At 42.0% G+C, this 20357-nt stretch overlaps 1 protein-coding gene across 1 annotated transcript in view; it reads right to left on the bottom strand.

Annotated features, from left to right (window-relative positions):
* Positions 1-3468: 3468 nt before the first annotated feature.
* Positions 3469-20357, bottom strand: part of DSG2 (desmoglein 2) — a 110771-nt gene continuing 93882 nt past the window's right edge. The window contains exons 11-15 of the mRNA XM_029591174.1: positions 17893-18120; positions 16518-16745; positions 11286-11410; positions 8472-8777; positions 3469-6474 (exon numbers count right to left, since the gene is read on the bottom strand). Coding sequence (XP_029447034.1) covers positions 5413-6474; positions 8472-8777; positions 11286-11410; positions 16518-16745; positions 17893-18120 — 1949 coding nt within the window. The 3' untranslated portion in view covers positions 3469-5412. The remainder of the gene's footprint in view (positions 6475-8471; positions 8778-11285; positions 11411-16517; positions 16746-17892; positions 18121-20357) is intronic.

Raw genomic sequence — 20357 nt, 5'->3', positions numbered from 1 at the left:
CAAGAAGTGCATTTCTTAAATTATGTATTCTGCGGCGGGTGAAGCCCTTGCTCTCCCCTTGTGATTTTCATATGGTTTTGCAAGCGCTGATTTGTTCATCCCTGGACTACTGCAATTCTGTTTACATTGGTGTTACAATAAGATCTCTCAGAGCCTTGCAATTGGTACAAAAGGCTGCAGCACGTTTTCTAATCGGCTCTGGCAGTAGAGTACACATTACTCCACTTCAGTTGTTGCATGACTTCCAGTACAATGGTGGGTCAATTATAAGATTGTGACCTTGATTCATATGCTACTTAAATCTGTCATCATGAATCACTATTATGCTGATGTTGTATAATCTTTTGCAAGCTTAAGATCAACACGTTATGGATTGCTGGAGGTTCCCTCACCCTGATCTGCTCACTTTATCAGAGACCCATGAAAGGGCCGTTGCAATAGCAGGATTTGACATCTAAAGGCACACTATTTTAAGCAAGCCTTTGAAATACAGAGAATATTTTGTTAAATCATTTGGCAGAGCTTCTCTCACTTTTTTTTTTTTAATGGTGCATATATTTTTTTAATATCTAATTTATGATCGTAAGTTTTTTAGATTATGTTTTTGATGTTCCCTTCTCTGAATGTTGGATAGAGCAGTTAAAAAAAAATCATTTTAAATAAATTCCATCCCCTTTATCATTTTCATTACCCTTCTCTGTACTTTTTCTATTTCCACTATATCTTTTTAGAGATGAGGCGATCAGAAATTATTGAAGTACTCAAATTACAGATGTACCAAAGATCTATACAGAGACATGATATTCTCAGTTTTGTTCTGTTTCTTTCCAAATAGTCTAACATTCTATTTGATTTTATAACTGTTGCATCACACCGAGATGAGGATTTCAACATATTTTCCAGAATGACTCCTAATATGGAACCCAGCACTTTGTACCTGTAATTAGGATTGTTTTTGACTATTTTGCATTACCTAGCACTTATCCACAATAATTTCATCTAGATGCCCAGTTCTCGAGGCTGGCAAAGTCCTTATAGCTTCTCAGTTTTTAGTTTGTTTCGCCAATGTGGCATCATCCATCCATATATTTGCATTGGATCATGCATACTCTATTCACAGAGCCTAATTTCCAAAAGCATTACATGCTTAAAACTGGTTTTACATGGGTAAGTGGGCTTTTGAAAAAGTGCACTTAATGCGGGTAAAACCTATCACAAGTAAATGGCATTTGAAAATTGCTACAATAGTAGGTTACATTTACATGCATAACGCCTTTGAAAATTCACTTGTAAGAACGAATGTGAAAACTATTTTCAGCATATTTCTGACATGGGCAGCTATGGGGTTCTGCAATGTTTTGGTGTAGATTGCATCATGATATGTTGCAGGGATTTGTTCAATAAAAATGTATTACCTGGAACTTTTGTTGACCTTATCTACAATACCCTAAGGTGAAAGATGTTTCCTTACCATTCAAATATCTCAGTTTTTAAAGCACATATATAAAAAATAAAAATAAAAGTGCCTTGCTGGGTCAGACCAAGGAGCATTGAGCCCAGCATTCTCAAACAGTGGCCAGACTTGTTCGCTCGACAGATCCCCAATAGATAATTTTTTTTTTTACACTTCACTCCCAGGCATAAGTGCTAGCTTTCCTAAGTCTTCCTAGCTAATAAATATTTATGAACTTTTCCTTTAGGATCTTGTCCAATCCTTTTTTGACCCCTACTATGTTAGTTACCTTGACCACATCCTCTGGCAACAGATTCCATAGCTTGATTGTGCATAGAGTGAAAAAATACTTCCTACAATTTGTTTTAAACCTAATTGCTAATTTCATGGAGTTCTCTTAGTCCTAGTGCTATTTGAAAGGATGAATAACCATTCCCTATTTACCCATTCCACCGCAGTCATGATTTTATAAATTTCAATCATATCCCCTCTCAGTCATCTCTCTAAGCTAAAGAGCCCTCATCTGTTTAGCTTCCCTCCAATAAGGGAGCTTTTCCTTCTCCTTTATCATTTTTGCAGCCTTTTCCTGTACCTTTTCTATGCTGCATTTTTTTTTTTTTTTTTAAGATGGGGTGACCAGAACAGCACACAATACTCAAGGTGCAGTTGCATCATGGAGCTAGACAAAGTTATTACTTTCTCAGTTTTCTATTCCTTTGCAAATAATTCCTAACATTCTATTTGCCTTTTTGACCACTACTGCACACAGAGATGGATTATTTTTTCTCTACAAGCATTTTACACTTTACCACATGAAATGGCATCCGCCATTTAGAAGATCAGTTTCAAAGTCTCATAAAGGTCCTTTTACAGTTCTTCACAATTCACTGCTGTTTTTAATGACTCAAAACAATTGTCATCTTCAAATTTGGTCACCTCACTCTTTGTTTCTTTCTCCATTTCACTTAGGGATATGTTAAATAGCAGGGGTCCCAATACAGACCACCCCCCCCCCCCAGGGCACTCCATTAATGACTTTTCTCCATTCAGAAAACTGACCATATAGTCTTACTCTGTTTCCTGTCTTTTATCCAGTTACTAATCCACACTAGGACACTGCCTCCATTTCCATGACTTCTGAATTTTCAGAATCTCTCAAAAGTTAAATGCCTTCTGAAAATCCAAATGCAGTGTATCAACCAGCTCATCTTTGTCCACATATTTATTTACAGCCTAGTAAATTGGTAAGACATGACTTCCTTTTGCAAAAACCATGTTGAATCTCCCCTAATTAAACCATGTCTATATATGTGGTCTGTAATTTTGTTTTTAAGAATATTTTCAACCATTTTTCCTGGCACTGACAGGCTCACTGATCAATAGTTTCCTGGATCACACCATAACCCTTTATAAAAATTGGCATCACATTCTTCATCCTCCACTCTTCTGGTACCATGGTTGCTTTAAATGATAGGTTGCAAATCACTAGAAACAGGTCTGCAATTTAATTTTTTAGTTCCTTAAGAACTCTGGGGTGAATACCATCCAGCTGCAATGTTACTCTTTAGCCGGTCAGTCTTAGTTATGACCTACCATTTCCATTTAGGCCATGGGTGTCCAAACTCCAGTCCTCGAGGGCCGCAAACCAATCTGATTTTCAGAGTAACCCTAATGAATATGCATGAGATAAATTTGCATGCACCACCTCAATTGTATGCAGATCTATCTCACGTTTATTCATTAGAGATATCCTAAAAAAACAGACTGGTTTGTGGCCCTCAAGGCCCAGGGTTGGACACCCATGATTTAGGCACTCAGGGTCATCACATCAAAAATTGTTTCTGGGTGGGTATGACCCTGGCATCCTCCTCAGTAAACACAGAGGCAAAGAATTAATTTAGTTTTTCTATTTCCTTGTTCTTCCTTTATCCCTTGGCCATCTAGCAGCCCACATGACTCCCTCACAGGCTTTTACTTCAAATGTACTTCAAAAAACTTTTATTTATTTTTACCTATATGGCAAGCTTCTTTTCAAATTCTCTTAGCCTGCTTAATTACTTTTTTTTTTTTTTACACATCTAACTTGCCAGTGCTTATGCACTTTGTTTAGTTTTCCTTTGACATTTTTTAATGCATGGAATACGTTTTGTCTAGGCCTCAAAGATGGTAATTTTAAATGCATCTGGAAGTTCTTAACCTTGTGGTTTGGTCCTTTCAGTTTTTTTTTCTAACATATTTCCTCATTTTATCATAGTTTCCATTTTTAGCATTAAATGCTTCTGCAGTAGTTATCCTTAGTTTTTGCCTTCCAGTGATTGTCAAATTTTTATTACTTATGTTCATTATTGCCAAGGGGGTCCACCACCTATCTCTTGCACCAGGTTCCATGTTCCACTGAGAACTAGATCTAATATAGTTCCCCCTCTCATTAATTCCATGACCAGCTGCTACACGAAGCAGTCATTGATGGCATCTAGGAAACTTTACCTTCTTGCATTTCTTGATGAGATATTTATCCAATCAATACTTAGGTAACTGAAGCCACCCATTATTAGTATGTCGCCCATTCTACTAGCTAGTCTAATCCGTTAGCAATTTGCAATCTGTTTCCTCATCCTGGTCAGGATGGTGATAAGGTATCCCCCACTACTATACGCTTCCCTTTTACCCTCAGAATTTCTATCCAAATTATTTTAGAGTGCAGTTTGTCTCCTGCAAAACATTTATCTTGCTTCACTCTAAACCATCCTTAACAAATAGTACCATCCCTCCATCAATTTTGCCCTGCCATGGTTGATATAATAATTTGCACCCTGGTATCACATAGTCCCACTGATTATCTTCCTTCCACCAGGTCTCCATAATGCTTATGTCTATATTGACTTTTAGAACCATACATAGAATGTATGTGGTATACAATAATGTCACTATTCACGATGGACTGGCTAGAATTGCTCAGCTCTCTTTCCTGGTGTGAATGTGCACATGGTGGTGATGTGGTTCTCTAATGTGAGACTAGCAACATATATTAAATCATAGCACTCTAATGGAAACGGTTCACACTCTGAACTGCTTTTCCTTTAGTGCAAAGTAGGAAAAGAGGGGAGAAAGAAGAGGAAAATAAAAAAGCAGGATGTATTTATTTCAATTTACAATGCAATTTTTTGAGAAAAACAGAAAAAAAAAAAAGATCTTGGGTGATCTTGTTTTCAAACCAAAAAAAATATTTTAGGCTGATAACATTTTAGTAGAGCTAAGTACCTAAAACACACTAGAGAATGTCAAGCAAATGCCCCACTGACTGAAAAATAGCAAAAAAAAAAAAGTGTCAATTAATTTGGAAACTATTTTGCTGTTGCTGTAATTAAACAGCACACAAATTGAGTGTGAGACTTCTCAAAAGTTACACAGTAATCTCAATTACAGATTTACTCATAATATAAAAATATTGCTGCTCAGTGTATGGAACATAAATTGTTTCCAATTAAAGAGATAGGTCTTGTTTAAAAAGCTTTAATATTAGGGTTGCTTCCTATATTAAAGAAGGTTCAAGATGTTGCTACTACTTGAATAACCTCAAATACAAAACAGGGGGGTGGGGAGGAGGGGAGGAAATATTATAAAGCTGCTGGTGCATGTGAGCTTTGAGGCCTCAGGAGTCTCAGGCTGCTACATCAGTAGATCCTATTCCCATTTCCGGCAGCACCAAGCCTCTCCTTTGCTTGTGAAAAACAGAAGAGTAAATGCCTGCGCTGCCAAATGAGCAGCTCCAGACTTGTCAAACTTTTTAGATGCTGCAATTAGTTTAAAATTTAAGGATTGTCTCTTTTCTTTAGTATTTAGGAATGGCACTGGCAAGGAATGCCTTAAATATAGGAAGCAACTTTTTTCTATGAGTAAAAGCTACGATTTTGGTATTTTGCACACAAAATGCCTTTAAGTTCTACAAAAGTATTTTATCAACGTGTGTACTGCACAGTGCTGTACTTTGTGACCTTGCTTGAAGACTGACCCAGGCTGTGATTCGAGGCAGACGGGTCCCCTATGACTATGCTTGGCTGATTAAACAGAGGATCTGGACTTAACAGGTGCCCCTGTACACCAACTCCAGAAATCACTTTTTTTTCTTTTACTATATTGTGTGCACCTGAAAACTCAGCAGGTATTCTCATACCTCCTTGAAAGCCATCAACAGGCGTAAGCAACCTCTCTGTCACCACTACCTTCTGTCCATCAGTTAAATCAGGTATGCTCAAATTGGTCTGTAGACCAGAGCTGGGTGCAAGTAGTCTCTCTGTCACAACAACATATTGCGAATCTGGTAGTTCATTAACCGCTAGTAAGCCAGGTACACCAGAATCAGCTTTTATTAGCCTCTCCGTCACCATGACATTCTGGCTGTTTGATAGGTCAGGAATATCCATTATGCCATGAAAACCAGAGGCAGGAGCAAGCACCCTTTCAGTTACCACCAAGTTCTGCTGAAGACGAGGATCGCGAATAACTGCAGTGGGTTTTACAGCTGGGACAGTAGTATAGGATTTTTCGGTCACTAGGATGCTACCATGAATCTGTGGATCAGGCACAGGTCTAGGAACCTGCAGGCCAGATCTAGAAAATGATTCCTCAGTATACATGTTTTGCTGAGTCACCACCTCAGGTATTTTGACAAGCTCAGGAGCAAGGATGCTAGATTCGTAACTGGAATGGGTGCTTTCACCAGCATGCATACTTAATCCGGATACCCCCACTCCTGCTGCGCTAGAAATATCAGCGCGCGGTCCATGGAAACTCTGCTGCTGTATGTCGATATCTGCAGTCAACTCCTTGCCTAGGCAGATTTCTGCCAGGGTCTTAAATTTGGGTCCTAAATTATCAAAATGATACTGCTCCAAATCGTCATCAACAAAGCTGCAGCAGCCGACCGAGCCAGTGGGAGATCCCATTCCTTCTTGGCAATAAACCAGAAGACAGTCTTTTGCAGGCTGAGCTTCATCTTCATCAGCATATGATGAGGCTTTCTAGAAATTGGGAAAGGGAAGAAGGGGGGGGGAGAACATTATGCAAATTTCCCAATATTGAATATTTCGTTATTTTTTTAGAGCAACAAATCATTCTCAATGTTTATAAAAGAATCCAGAACATTCATAAAATCCCTGAAGTACTTTGCCAAGTTTGTTTACAACTTCTACATAAATGTTGGTATTACAACTTCTAAATAAATGTTGGTAATGTAATTATCCTAGGGAAAAAAAATCCCCCTTACATTACGTAGGAAGAATATAAATTTTAAAGTAAAACTAATCCTGTTAAAGGTGCTTCTAAAGCGCAATATCACTAATGAGATCATCAGTACAGTATAGTACATCGGTCTCCGCTTCAAAAACTGGTTTTTAGCTAAATCTGAATCTACTGTAATCTAAAAACCTATAAGGACAGCTATAGTCTATTTAAGGTCTTTATTGAGAAGCTACTCCTCCACACCATGTCTGCATCCTTTTACTCACTGATTTCTACGTGTAGTCAGACAAAGTGCAGAATCTGATGGAGAAGCCATTACACCTTCTCTTCTGTAAGCTTGGAGAAAGCCTCAAGGACAAAGGCTTTAAAAAACTAAATATATATACTGCATGGGAACAGTTTTCAGCTGTGTCTAAATGCTAAACTTGGTGGCCTGATTTTGGCCCTATAGATTTAGAGTAGGGGTAGGCAACCCCGGCCCTGGAGTGCCGCAAACAGATCAGTTTTTCAGGACATCCACAATGGAGGCAACACATGCAAATATACATCATGGATATCCTGAGAGCCAGAGCCGAATATGGCACTTCAGGACTAGAGTTGCCTAAAACTGGATTTAGAGAAATTTTCAGCTGAAGTTAAGCAGCTTAGATTTAGGCCTATTATTGCAGGGCTAGGATTGGATATCTAAGTTAGGCATCTAGTGCTTAAAATCAATGCTACCATTTTCCCCGATAATAAACCCTACTCCAAAAATAAGCCCTAGCTTTTAAGTGGACACACGTTCCACTCCAAGACTTGTCCGAACCCCCCCCCCCCCCAAGACTTACCGAAAGTCCCTGGGGGGGTGGGGACCCGAAACCCAGGGAGGCAGATGGAGGGTCCATTGCTCCTACCATGTGACAAAGGCCGGCCAATGGCATCAATAGCCTGACACATGGAAAGGGCAAAGGGCCATCGGCGCCATTTTGATTACTGGCAGCAGACGCCCGAGAGCAGGAGATTGCTCCAGGACCCCCACTGGACCACCAGGCAATTTCTGCAAGTTTTTTTTTGGGGTGGGTGTGTGTGCAATGAAGTAATTGAAGGGTTGGGGTGGATTTGGGGCAGGGGGGGTGGTTGTGTTTTGTTTTTACAACCCCCCATCTGCCCCCTCTGGGTTTCGGGGTCCCCCCCAGGGACTTTCAGTAAGTTTTGGGGGGTGCATTGAAGTAAATTTGAAGGGTTGAGTTTTTTTCTTTTTTTTTTTTACACAACCCTGTTTTAATTAATCAAATTTGAAGGGTTGGAGCGGGTTTCGGGTATTGTTTCGGGTGGGGGGGGGGGGGGGGGGGGTAGCCGAAATAAAATCAGCCTGGTCAGCCATGATACCTAGTACCGTGTTTCCCCGAAAATAAGACATCCCTAAAAATAAGCCCTAGCCATTTTTTCGGAGATAAAAAAAAAAGAATATAAGACCTATCTTATTATCGGAGAAACATGTTAGGTGCTAACCCCACGTCTAGGCCAGTAATGTTTTGAGCAGCTAAATTTAATGCAACCCAGTCAGCTACACTTAAATGCCCAGTCCTGCTTAATTTTTTAATTGAACTTGTGTTTAGGCAGCTAGACTGTTTGAAAATTGATTTGACTAGCAGTTTTAAAAGAATATCCCCCTTCCATATTTTTTGCTCTCAAAACATTACTGAACCCAAAATGTTTTATAGGTCATGCAAAGGAAAAAATGGGTTAAAATAAATTACGCCAAGATATAAAGATATTTTCTATATTAGCAACATACATCTCCAAAGTAGCCTTTTAGGAATTCTTCATTAAGCGCTCCCCCAGCTCCTGCGGCTCCAGCACCACCACCTGCTTTCAGAGTCCTGCTAGCTGCACCTGCAGAGACTACAGCACCTCCAGCTGCAGCGCCATACCCTGCTCCATTAAGCATATATCTGTGATCCTCCCATCTCTCTACATTAGTAGCACTGTGTATTTCTCGGGCATCAGCTTGCAAGCCATTCCTAACAAATCCAGATTCTACTTTCATCACTCCTGCTCCGGTTTCCATGTTCCCGCTCGACAATAGAGGAGGAAGAACTGCCTACAAAATAAAAACAAAACAGTAGTTAAAATATTGAGACATGAAACATAAATGTATATAAATACACAGGACTCTAGCCCCAGTCATGAAATGTGAAGAGATTTAACATAACACAAGAATATAAATTGCCATAGTGGGTCAAACTTGAGGTCCATCAACCTCAGCATTCTGTTCCCCACAGTGGCCAATCCAGGATACAAGTACCTGGCAAGTATCAGTAAATAAACAGTAAATAGATCCCATGCTACTAATGTAGGTAATATCAGTGGTTATTTCCTAAGTCAACTTGAGTAATGGTAATTTATGGATTTCTCACTTGAAGCCCAGGTACACTAACTGCCTTAAACACATCCTCTGGCAATGAATTCCACAGCTTAATTGTGCGTTGAGTGAAAATCACTCTCTCCAATTTGTTTTAAATGTGCTACTTGCTAACTTCATGGACTGCTCCTTAGTGCTTGTATTATCTGAAACAGTAAATAACCAATTCACATTTATCCGTTCTGGTCCTCATGATTTTCTAGACTATCATACCCGCCCCCTCAGCCATCTCTTCTCCAAGCTGAAGAGCTCGGGACTTTTGTCAAATACCTTCTGAAAATATATATTAGGGATGTGACTCGTTTTTTGACGATTTAAAATATCGTCCGATATATTTTAAATCGTCAAAAAATCGTTAGGGCCATGATACAATACCAATTCCCCCGATTTATCGTTAAAAAATTGTAAATTGGGGGAAGGGGGAGGGCAGGAAAACCGGCACACTAAAACCCCCTAAAACCCACCCCTGATCCTTTAAATTAAATCCCCCACCCTCCCAAACCCCCCCCAATGCTTTAAATTACCTGGGGATCCGGCGGTGGTCCAGAACGGCAGCGGTCCGGAACGGCCCCCTCAATAGAATCGTGTTGTCTTCAGCCGGCGCCATTTTTCAAAATGGCCACCGCAAAATGGCGGCGGCCATAGACAAAAACGATTCGACGGAGGAGGTCGTTCCGGACCCCCGCTGGACTTTTGGCAAGTCTTGTGGGGGTCAGGAGGCCCCCCCAAGCTGGCCAAAAGTTTCCTGGGAGTCCAGCGGGGTTCCGGGAGCGATTTCTTGCCGCGAATTGTTTCATACGGAAAATGGCGCCGGCAGGAGATCGACTGCAGGAGGTCGTTCAGCGGGGGTTCCGGACCGCCGCTGAACGACCTCCTGCACTCGATCTCCTGCCCGGCGCCATTTTCCGTACGAAAACGATTCGCGGCAAGAAATCGCTCCCGGAACCCCGCTGGACTCCCAGGAAACTTTTGGCCAGCTTGGGGGGGCCTCCTGACCCCCACAAGACTTGCCAAAAGTCCAGCGGGGGTCCGGAACGACCTCCTCCGTCGAATCGTTTTTGTCTATGGCTGCCGCCATTTTGCGGCGGCCATTTTGAAAAATGGCGCCGGCTGAAGACAACACAATTCTATTGAGGGGGCCGTTCCGGACCGCCGCCGTTCTGGACCACCGCCGGATCCCCAGGTAATTTAAAGCATTTGGGGGGGTTCGGGAGGGTGGGGGATTTAATTTAAAGGGTCGGGGTGGGTTTTAGGGGGGTTTAGTGTGCCGGCTCACGATTTTAATGATTTTTCAAGATAGTTTATACACCCAAACGGCAACAATACGATTCCCTCCCCCTCTCAGCCGAAATCGATCGTTAAGACGATCGAGGACACGATTCACATCTCTAATATATATACATAATCTACCAGCTCACTTTTATCCACATCTTTTTTTTTTAACCCCTTCAAAAAATGTAGATTTGTGAGGCAAGACTTCTCTTGGATAAATCCATGTTGGCTGAGTCCTATCAAACCATGTCTATCTATACTAATGATCCAATACAAAATTCTTAGATACTTTGTTCTGCGCACAGTAGCAGATGGAGGTATAACCATGACTGTAGGTTGTGATGCCAGATTTCTTCAGCAGATTGCATGCAGCGCTAAGCACCACATATACACAAAGTACAAGGAATGGTTTTAGTTTGTTTTGGGGGTATAGGTGTATGTTTAAATCTAGTGATTTCTTCCTTTCCCCGACATCAAAGTGCATGCAAGCATCTCTTCTTAATTGTAAACAAACTTCAGTTACCCCTAACTTTTGAACAATTTGTCTATATGACAGGACATCTACTGCCCATTTTTCATGTTTGCAAATTGCAAGGAAGCTGGATCATTAAAAAAAAAAAAAAAAAAAAAAAAAATCAATTTCCGGTTTACTAAGTTGCTGTTGAAGAAAATTATCACCATTCTTAAAATGTTATGAGTGAGAAATGTTTAACAGCATGGACCTAGAAAGATAAACCCTAATCTCTACAATGTCCAGGTAAAATGGCATACAAGACTCATCTTCTAGTCATAAAAAAAACCTCTTAATATGCTCTGCATCCCTTTGATTAGCAGACCTCTTACCGGGAAATTCTCAATAGCATTACACAGGCTTTTTTTCAACAGGCTAATAAAAATCTGCCAAACTGTACTTACCATGTCTTCAGGCTGTGCTCCTTCACTGTTCCAGCTTCGCAGCATTTCCACAGTACCATCGGGTATAGCTGTGAAGCCTTTACCTCCACCACCACAGTGACACAACAGTAACAGAAGGGGTACAACTGTCAATGAATTAAAAACAGACACACACCACTTATGGTAAAAATCTGCATGGAATTCATTTAAGAACTCATTATAGTGTTACATGAAAATGATAATACGTTAGAGTCACAATACAGATTTAACAGGTATTTGTCAACTGTTTGATTGGCACTTACTGCTCACAAGAACCCATAAGCGGGAGGCTGGAGAAGTGGCCCCAGTGCTAGGCAGGGCTTATTTCCCCTTAACCAGTATTAGTGAGCAGGAGGCAAGAGCAAGGCAAAAGTGCTGCGCTGGTGGGAGGGTGGGGTGAGAACAGAGAGAGAGAGAAAGGGGTGCACTGTGTGGGAGGAAAGTGCAGAGAGTTAAGGGGAGAAAAGCAAAAGCATGGGGTGAAGAAAGGTAAGATGAAAGGAGAGCTCTGGGGAACTGGTAAGAGTGGTGAATACATTGGGCAGGGTACAGGAGGTGGGAGACCTTGGGGGCTTGGGTGTATATGCGTGTGTATATGTGTGTGTGTGCGTTGAAAGCCCTGGTTAGGTGGGAAGGGGGCAGAGGAAGTGTTATGAGAGCAGTTGGTGTAGGGGTCGTATGCTTGTGTGCGGGGGGGAGAGTGGTGTATCACTCATTGATACACCACTGCCAGTATCACCAGGTAAGCAACATGGAGATGACACCACACTTTTGGGCCGAGGCAATACAGTGTGCAGTGGTTAACCCGTGGCTGGCCACGTGTCCACAACCCCTTATGCAATAAGGGAAATAGCGTCCAACCCCCTGCGAAGCTAATAGTGCTTATCACATGCAAATTCATGTTGATGAGGCTATTAGCTATTACTTCCAGATGCGCCAAAAAAAAAAAAGTGCACCTGATATGCACATTTTTTACCCTCTTCCAACGATATAAATATCTAGCGCTAGTGGGAAGAGGATATCTATATCTCTCTCTCTAGATATATATCTATAGATATATAAAGATATATATATATATCCTCCTAGGTACACTCTCCTGGGCACACACTCCCAGGTAGGTACTAGAGGCGCACAATTTCCCCTAGTGCTTCCTTTTTACCATGGCAGCCCATTTGCATATAGCATTGGATGCCTTGGAGAAGTCGATCGGCACACATTAGGAGAACGGGTGCTCAATCACGAGCGCCCATTTTCCACGTGCCAATATTGCACAAGCATAAGTGCTGAATTCTGAATGTCAGAAGTCATTTACACATTTCCTAATAGCAATAAACTGCTTCTAAACTTGACATTAAACATCTCTGGACCATCTACATGATTGACTATACCCCTGCACCGTGCAGAAGCAAACTGCCATTTTTGCACTATTGTGTGTACTGGAAAATGCAACTAACCCACTTCCACTCTCTCATAACTGCTTCCTCCTAACCACCATCTACTGCTTCTCTCCCCTCTTTCCACTGTTTTTGGTTCCCCTCTGCAGTTTCTCTTCTCATCTTGTGCGTCTTTTTCTCCTCCTTTTACACGAGTCACTAGCTTTCCTCCCTATGCATCCTTTTTCTCTCTCCTTCTCCCTGTGTACCTCTGTCCTTCCCTCTAATTTAAATTTTGCACCCCTTTTTCCTTGATCTTACTCATGAACAGCAGCAATTTTCTGTAGCAGTCACTGCTACATAAGTAGCATGCTGTGTTGCAGCGAGTCAACATTGCATAGCAAATTCAAAACTGAACAATCTTTCAGCATCTGGTATTTTAAGCTTTTGTTTCAGTTCTGTCCATCTCTTGTCTTTTCCTCATTCTTTTGTTGCTTCTTTGTTCTGTTTGTCATCTTTGAGGATAATTTTCAAACAATTCTGCGTGGACTCATATCCACGTATATGCGGCCACATGGCGATCTACTACAGTATTTTATAGAGATGTGCATTCGTTTTTGCCGAATTGGAAAATTTCAAAGAAATTGTCCCATTCGGCATGGATAGGACGACCCTAATCCCAAGACAGATTTTCCCCGAACTTCGGGGAAAATTAGTTGTTTGGGTTAGCGAGGGTGGGAGGGGCACCTTTATTTAAAAACAAAACAAAAAACCAAATCCACCCAACCCTTAAAATTTAGTTTATTACAATCCCCCCACCTTCCAGACCCCCCCAAAAACTTGCCTAAAATCCGGTGGTGGTCCAGCGGGGGTCCTGGGAGCGATCGCCTGCACTCGGGACGTCTGCTGCCAGTAACAAAATGGTGCCAGTGGCCCTTTGCCCTTACCATGTGGCAGGGGCTACCAGTGCCATTTTTTCGGCCCCTGTCACATGGAAGGAGCAATGGATGGCTGGCGCCATCTTAGAAAATGGCACGGGTTTTCCACGGGTTACCCAAGCCAAAGCCCGAACAGACATGTAAAAACTAAACACATCTCTAGTATTTTATGACCTACCCTCAACATACGTGTGCATGTTTACTTACGCATGAATAATTGCAATGCATAGAAAACATTTTTTGCATCTATTTTATAAACACATGCATGTATATTGTACGCGTTAAAATAACTTAGTGGCGTAAAATCCTAGATTTTCACGCAGAAGTCAGTATATTTTCAATCGTGCACACGATTGAAATCACTAGTTTGCCGATACCTCCACCAGTTCGCTCAGTCCTTCTTCAGGTCATCGAGACCCTCCTAGTTCTTCACTCTGAACTACCCCATTTCACCCAGACTTCCCACCCAAAGAACAGGAGATAACAGATCAGTCTGTTATCAATTGTGAGATAATTAGCAGGTGCTAAATTGTGCGATTAAGTTGCCACATATACTCAAGCAAGTATCTTATAAAATAGCAACTTACGTGTGTAACTTTTAGTCCCGCCCTGAAACACGCCAGACTGCTTTTTGCACGTGTAAATGTGCACATGAAAGAAAACACGAGTGCACTTTTATGTTTATATCATGTACGTACATGCTAGCATGCACATGCTAACTTTACGCAGGAAATTCACCTCTTTCCCAACCAGCTTCCATGTTACTGCTTCTTCACTACAGCCCCTCCTTTCCCAGATAATCCTCTTCCTTTCTCCTCTTTCCATCCCATACCCTCCTCAATCTTGAGTTTTTTTATAACTTTTTTTCTTTTCCTCATAGCCTATCCCATCCTAGCACCTTCCTTGCCTGTAGTCTCTCTCCTTTGCTTCTATTCTTCTCTCCAGTTTCTCTTTCTTGCTAGGAGTCTGCCTTTGCTGCCATCTATTCCCCCTTCAACTTCTCTTCATCTCTCAAGTCTCTTCCCCATCTTCCCACCTTTCTTCTGAACAGTTTTTCTCCCTTGCCTCCATCCTTCTCCAGTACCGCTTCCTTCCATCTCTTCCCAGCAACATTGTTCCATACATGTCTCTCTCCTTTCCCACTGCAGTCTCCAGTCTCATTTTTCCTTCCTTGCAATCTTTTATGCCCACCGCCCATAACCTCACCTCTCACTATTACTGCAGGGTCATTCTCTTCCTCTCCACCCTAGAGAAGCTTCTCACGCCCTCCTCTGTGCAGCCTCTCATCTTTTAACCCATGTTGGAACTTTGCAGGCAAGAGATGCTAAGAGTCAGTTATTTCTACTTTTGAAAACTCCCACACTGCCCCCTCAGTGCCAGAGTTTCAAAAGTGGAAAACAATGAGTCTTAGTACACCTACTGGACTGGGGAAACTGTTGAAAGCATCTTCTCTGCTCCAGGCTCTTCTGATCTCTTCCAGAGATTTTAACAACTAAACTACTAAATCATGATCAGCCTCATCCCTCTGCTCCAAAAATGATCCTGGTAAAAATAAGTGGCCATCATACTTTTAAATATTACAGTTTTAGATGATCTCAGTTCTACATTCACATCTGGCTCTCATCAGGAAAGCTTCATCTCCATCTTCGCCACCCCGTTAATAAGCCCCTTCTCTTTCCAGTCTCTCACCCATTCCCCAACCTTCCTGGGTCCTTCACATCACTCCTCAACCCTCTCTCCTCACAATTCAGTCCCTTTCTCTTACCCCCATGCATACCCCCCTCATTCATACCTTCCCAGCTCATCTAATACCCCCCCAATCAATCCCCAAGTCCTCACTGCTCCCCCAATTTTCACACCTAATCCCCAACTCCCCATTACCTCTGACACTTCCCCCCATTCCTAGAGTTTCAAACCTGTTGCTGCCCTCCTAGCTCCTGCTCCCTCTCACCTTCATATTCTGTCGTCAGCAGTCTGGCATTTCTAACCATCACTTTTCTCCCCTCCCATGCAGTTCACAGATCAATTATTTGACTTGCATTGTGCTTTGTACCTAGGCTGATCTGTGAAATGCATGGGCATGAGAGGAATAAGTTGTTGGCAGGAGTAGCAGCAGAGTTAGAAATGTCAAACTGCAGGCACATGGAGGAGGAGGGAGGTGGAGGGGGGAGAGAGGTGCTGGGAGGCAGAAGCAGGACAAAAAAACCCAACAACTTTAAGCTCAGGGGTGGAGGTCGGGTGAGGCAGAGAGCTTCATGTCCTGGTCTAGCAATGCCCCTGCTGGCTGGGCTAGCTGGACTACCTAGCTAGTTTGCAGTGCTGGCTGTTTCTGGTGGTGGAACAGCAGGATTAAAGAGAGAGAGAAAAGGAAATTAACATGTCAAGGCATACCATCACTTTACACCATGGATCATGGCAGCAAGCAAGGAGCGAGGAATGACAGCAAAGTTAGATACTAAGCCTTATGGACTTGGACCTCACCAAGCACTTCCTCTCCTCCCCTGCCCCCTACCTTCTGGTAGGTCAGGGAGAAGCATGCTGCAAAGACAGGTAGAACCGGGCAGCCGGCTTGAGTCAAGAGACTAATTGTGGCAGTATCATCATGGATGAAACTAGTTAGCCCTGCACAGTTTAAACCACAATAAGACTACCAGACTTGCTTGCTTTACTATTAAGACTTTCAAATAGTTTATAAACAATAAATGTGCTGTCCCACTTTGCCCATAGCCAGCCAGAGAAAGAGGATAGAACCCAGGTACCGAAGGAGGGTCCTCACAAACAAAAAATCTGGGTATTTTATAGCTCTGCTTCTGGATGCGCCCCTAAATTCTGCACGGTCCATAGAAATATCCAGACAGTTGGCAACTCTAGCCTTTAATCAGCTTCCAGATAACTTTACTTACGCAGTAGCAACAAACATGCCAGAATCATTAGTCCAACGGCTCCGGCCCCCAAATTAGTGCTCTTCTCGCTTAATCTCCCTGTGCAGCCAGCACCAGGAGAGCATGTGCAAACTGTCAATTTGAGAACCTGTTTCTCTGGGCAACTGACTCCTTGCCTGTCTGCCACTTGAATTTGAACTTCATGGGTACCATGCCAAAGATCCTGTGGCACCAGCTGTATGCTTGTGGCTTTGGAATAAAAGAAAAAATAATAATTAAAAAAAAACAAAACAAAACACAAACATTAATGAAAAATAATTCATATCCAAAATTTAAATTAGCATTCAACAGATCCAAAAACATCTAAAGTTGCTAAGCATTCAATGAAAGGTGTAACTCATTAAGAAGCATTCTTTCACTTGTTTCTTTATAACCTGGGAGAAAAAAATCCACAGAGAATATTAAAGAAAAAGATCAACAGTGAAGAGATTTACAGAAAGGTACAGAAAATGCAGGTGGAGGGGAAAGGGCCCAGAGGGAGACTCATAGATGTAAATCAATAGTATTTTCACCATGATACAAAGCCCTGCAGCACATGCAGAACCGTACTTGATTTGGTGGTCAGGTGTAGGGTGGCTAGGACTATATGCCCCACATGAATGGGAAACGAGCACAGGAGAAGAGTGAGGGCATTCACTTATTGCTTAAAATCCTGGTGAGAGGACCTTGAGGCAAAACTGAAAGCTTGTTCCACCAGGGCATTAACAGGAAATACTCAAACTCTGGCATTTATTACTACTACTATAAAGCTTTCCCCTCTGTGCTTTTGATTTAGAAACAATTTTTATTTTTCAACTTAAAAACTCTTGAAAACCACCATCATGGCCAAACAATGTTTACTCTAGAAAGTCCACATCAGTGAAATAAAGACCTTAAGATGCAAACAAAACTGTTAGATGTCAGCCAATCGGAATGCAAGGTTTTTAGTCACTTGTAGACCATTCCCTTGATGTTTATAATAAAAAAAAAGTGTAAAGACTAAGGGTATGATTTTCAAAAGCATTTACAGGCTTAAAGCTGGCTTTAGAAAATTGCTTGAATATACGCCACTGGATTGTCCCTAGGATTTACCCGCATTAACTGTAGTTAATGCAGGTAAATGGCTTTTGACAATTGCTACAATAGTATGTTACATTTTCATGCCTAACTCCTTTGAAAATTCAGCTGAGCATCACTATTTTCTCTATAAAAGGTCAGCTTGAGATATACAAACTAATACATTTCTATAGCTACTTTTGTTTTCAAATACTGATATCACGGATTTCTGCATGTCAGTATGTTGACATGAAACCAAATGACAACATGCATGTGAAAGAACATAATTTAATTCTCTTACCCTCTTTACGGCCAATTATCCAGTTTTTTGCAGTTCCTGGCGGCTCATCAACAATAGTAAATGTGAAAGGAGCACCATTTGGAAAGGCATCTTTATCCACAGCAGTAACGTTTATGTATTTAGTATCATCGCATACAGTTTGGATAGGTTCCACAATGGTTGGACAGTTATCATTGGCATCTTCAACCTTAAGTGCAATGGTACCTGTTGCAGTTTGACCTGGAAGGTCTGAGAGAGGATAGAGAAGTGATATGATTCCAATCCATTAATAAATTCTAGTTTTATTCAGCACTTAATACTAAAGGATCAAGCTTTATTTAAAATTAAAGAAATACAACATTTTGTAAAAAAAAACCCCACAAAACCCCAAAAGCTTGTGCACACTTCCACAATCAAAGATTTTAGAGGACCCCCATTACTTTGTAAACGTAACAGACCCTAAAGTTACATTACCATCAAGCCATTCAAATTCAGCTCCTCCCTTTGTGGGGCTGGAATGGCCGCCCCCGCCCCGTGAGTTAACTAGAGTAGCTCGTAAACAGTGAGCTCTGGGTTGAAAATGTGAAACTTAGAATGGAAGTTAGGAGGTAGTGAGGAACTTTTCCTGCTTTGTAATTTTCAGGCCCAGAGGAGTCAGGCACACCATGCCTGGGGATCCTGATCAGGGTTGGAAGGATTCTTCCTTTTTCAGTCCAATCGCTGACTTGTTGGGATTCTCCCCTTGGGTTGATTTTTTCGGGTTTGATTATTTTCTTGGTAGGATCCTTGAGAGAGGGGAAACCCTGTGTCTGGGGCTGCGCTCTGGTTAGGAAGACCTGCCCTTCCAAAGCCTCAACGGGGTCAGAGGAGGTGGTGGTGACTCACTGCAAGGAGTCTGGTGTTCAGATTTTTTTTGGTTAGAAGATCTGGGAGGAAGAGTTTTGCTGCCCCTGCTTCCTACTCTGAGAAGGAACATCAAGAGCTGCATTTTCTAGGATTCCTCTTTCCAACTTGGGATTCTAATATTGTGAGTAAAATCTGAAGGGATGGAGGGGTGAGTAAAAACAAATTTGAGTTACATTTCAGGACCCCCAACTTGAAGTCTTCATCCCTGGGAAGAGAGATAATTGGGAATATTGCGCAGAGACTGTGTGAAACTTTTGACCAGCTGGAAGGGGGTTTTCTGATTCACCAAGGAGATCCCTGCCCACTTGTGAACCTCATTAATTCAAGCTCTGGATGGTGAGGGTTTCCTTTGCCTCTGGACCAAGATAGAGAAACCCTTGTACAGAGACAGGAGAAAGAACTGTAATAGTCACCTATGGAAACCAAAGTAATTAAGTTGAACTGTGCCACCATTTCATCTGATTACCATCGGTTAAAGCTTTCATTTTGGACATTCAACACAAAAGGTTTTCGTGTATTCTTTATGGCACCTACAGCGTCCACTGTGTGGGGAAAAAGTATACCTCTCCTAGGGAACACAAATAAGAGTCACCCCGGTCAGACTGGGCCCTCCCCAGTCTGACTGGGATTTCAAGCATTCCCCCCCCACCTACAAGGGATCCAGCTCTGGGGAAAGAGGAACAGTCAGAGTTAGCTGGTGAGTGGTTCCAGCCCCGAAGAGACAAATACTTTTATGGCCTTTATCTGTGTGCAGTCTGCATCCAGGGACAGGGTTACATAAAGAGTGTGTGCAGAGCAATATGGATTATTAGTATTACCGAGTCACAGACCTTTGTACTCAGGGCTTAACATAGTAAATGATGGCAGATAAAGACCAAAAGTCCACCCAGTCTGCCTGGCAAGTTGTTTTTTGCATAGCTAACTGCTGCTTTGTGCAGTTTATTCCCTTGCCTACTGTTAAGGGTGATAGTAAATTTTTCACCTAAACATAGATTACCCTGTTTTTTCATTTCCAACTTCTAGCCTGTAATGGATCCACAGTGTTTATCCCATCACCATTCTTATCTTCACCACCTCTTCTGGGAGGGTATTCCATGCATTCACCATCCCCTCTGGGAAGAAATATTTCCTGATAATGGTTCCTAGTATCCCATGCCCCCGGGAGTTTCATATCACAACCTTTCCAGCAGAAAAAGCTTATTTGTGCATCATTAATACCTTTCAGGTATTTGAAGGTCTGTATCACATCTTCCCTGCACCTCCTCTCCTCTAGGGTATACGTATTCAGGTCCTCAGTCTCATCTCATATGGCTTTTGATGCAGACCCTATACAATTTTGGTTGCCTCTCTCTGAACCACTTCCATCTTGTCTATCTATTTTGAGATAAGGTCTCCAGAACCGAACACATTACTCCAGCTGAGGCCTCACCAAAGACCTGTACAAGGGCATTATCACCTCTTTTCCTGCTGGTTTTTCTTCTTTCTATGCAGCCCAGAATCCCTCTGGCATTGTCACATTGTTTCGTTGTCTTCAGATCATCAAACACTACTACCCCAAGATCCCTCTCCTAATCCATGCA

This window comes from Rhinatrema bivittatum, chromosome 2, assembly GCF_901001135.1.
Source record: "Rhinatrema bivittatum chromosome 2, aRhiBiv1.1, whole genome shotgun sequence".
Taxonomy (NCBI): domain Eukaryota; kingdom Metazoa; phylum Chordata; class Amphibia; order Gymnophiona; family Rhinatrematidae; genus Rhinatrema; species Rhinatrema bivittatum.
Note: the sequence above shows the minus strand (reverse complement) of the source record. Positions and strands in the feature narration are given on the sequence as shown.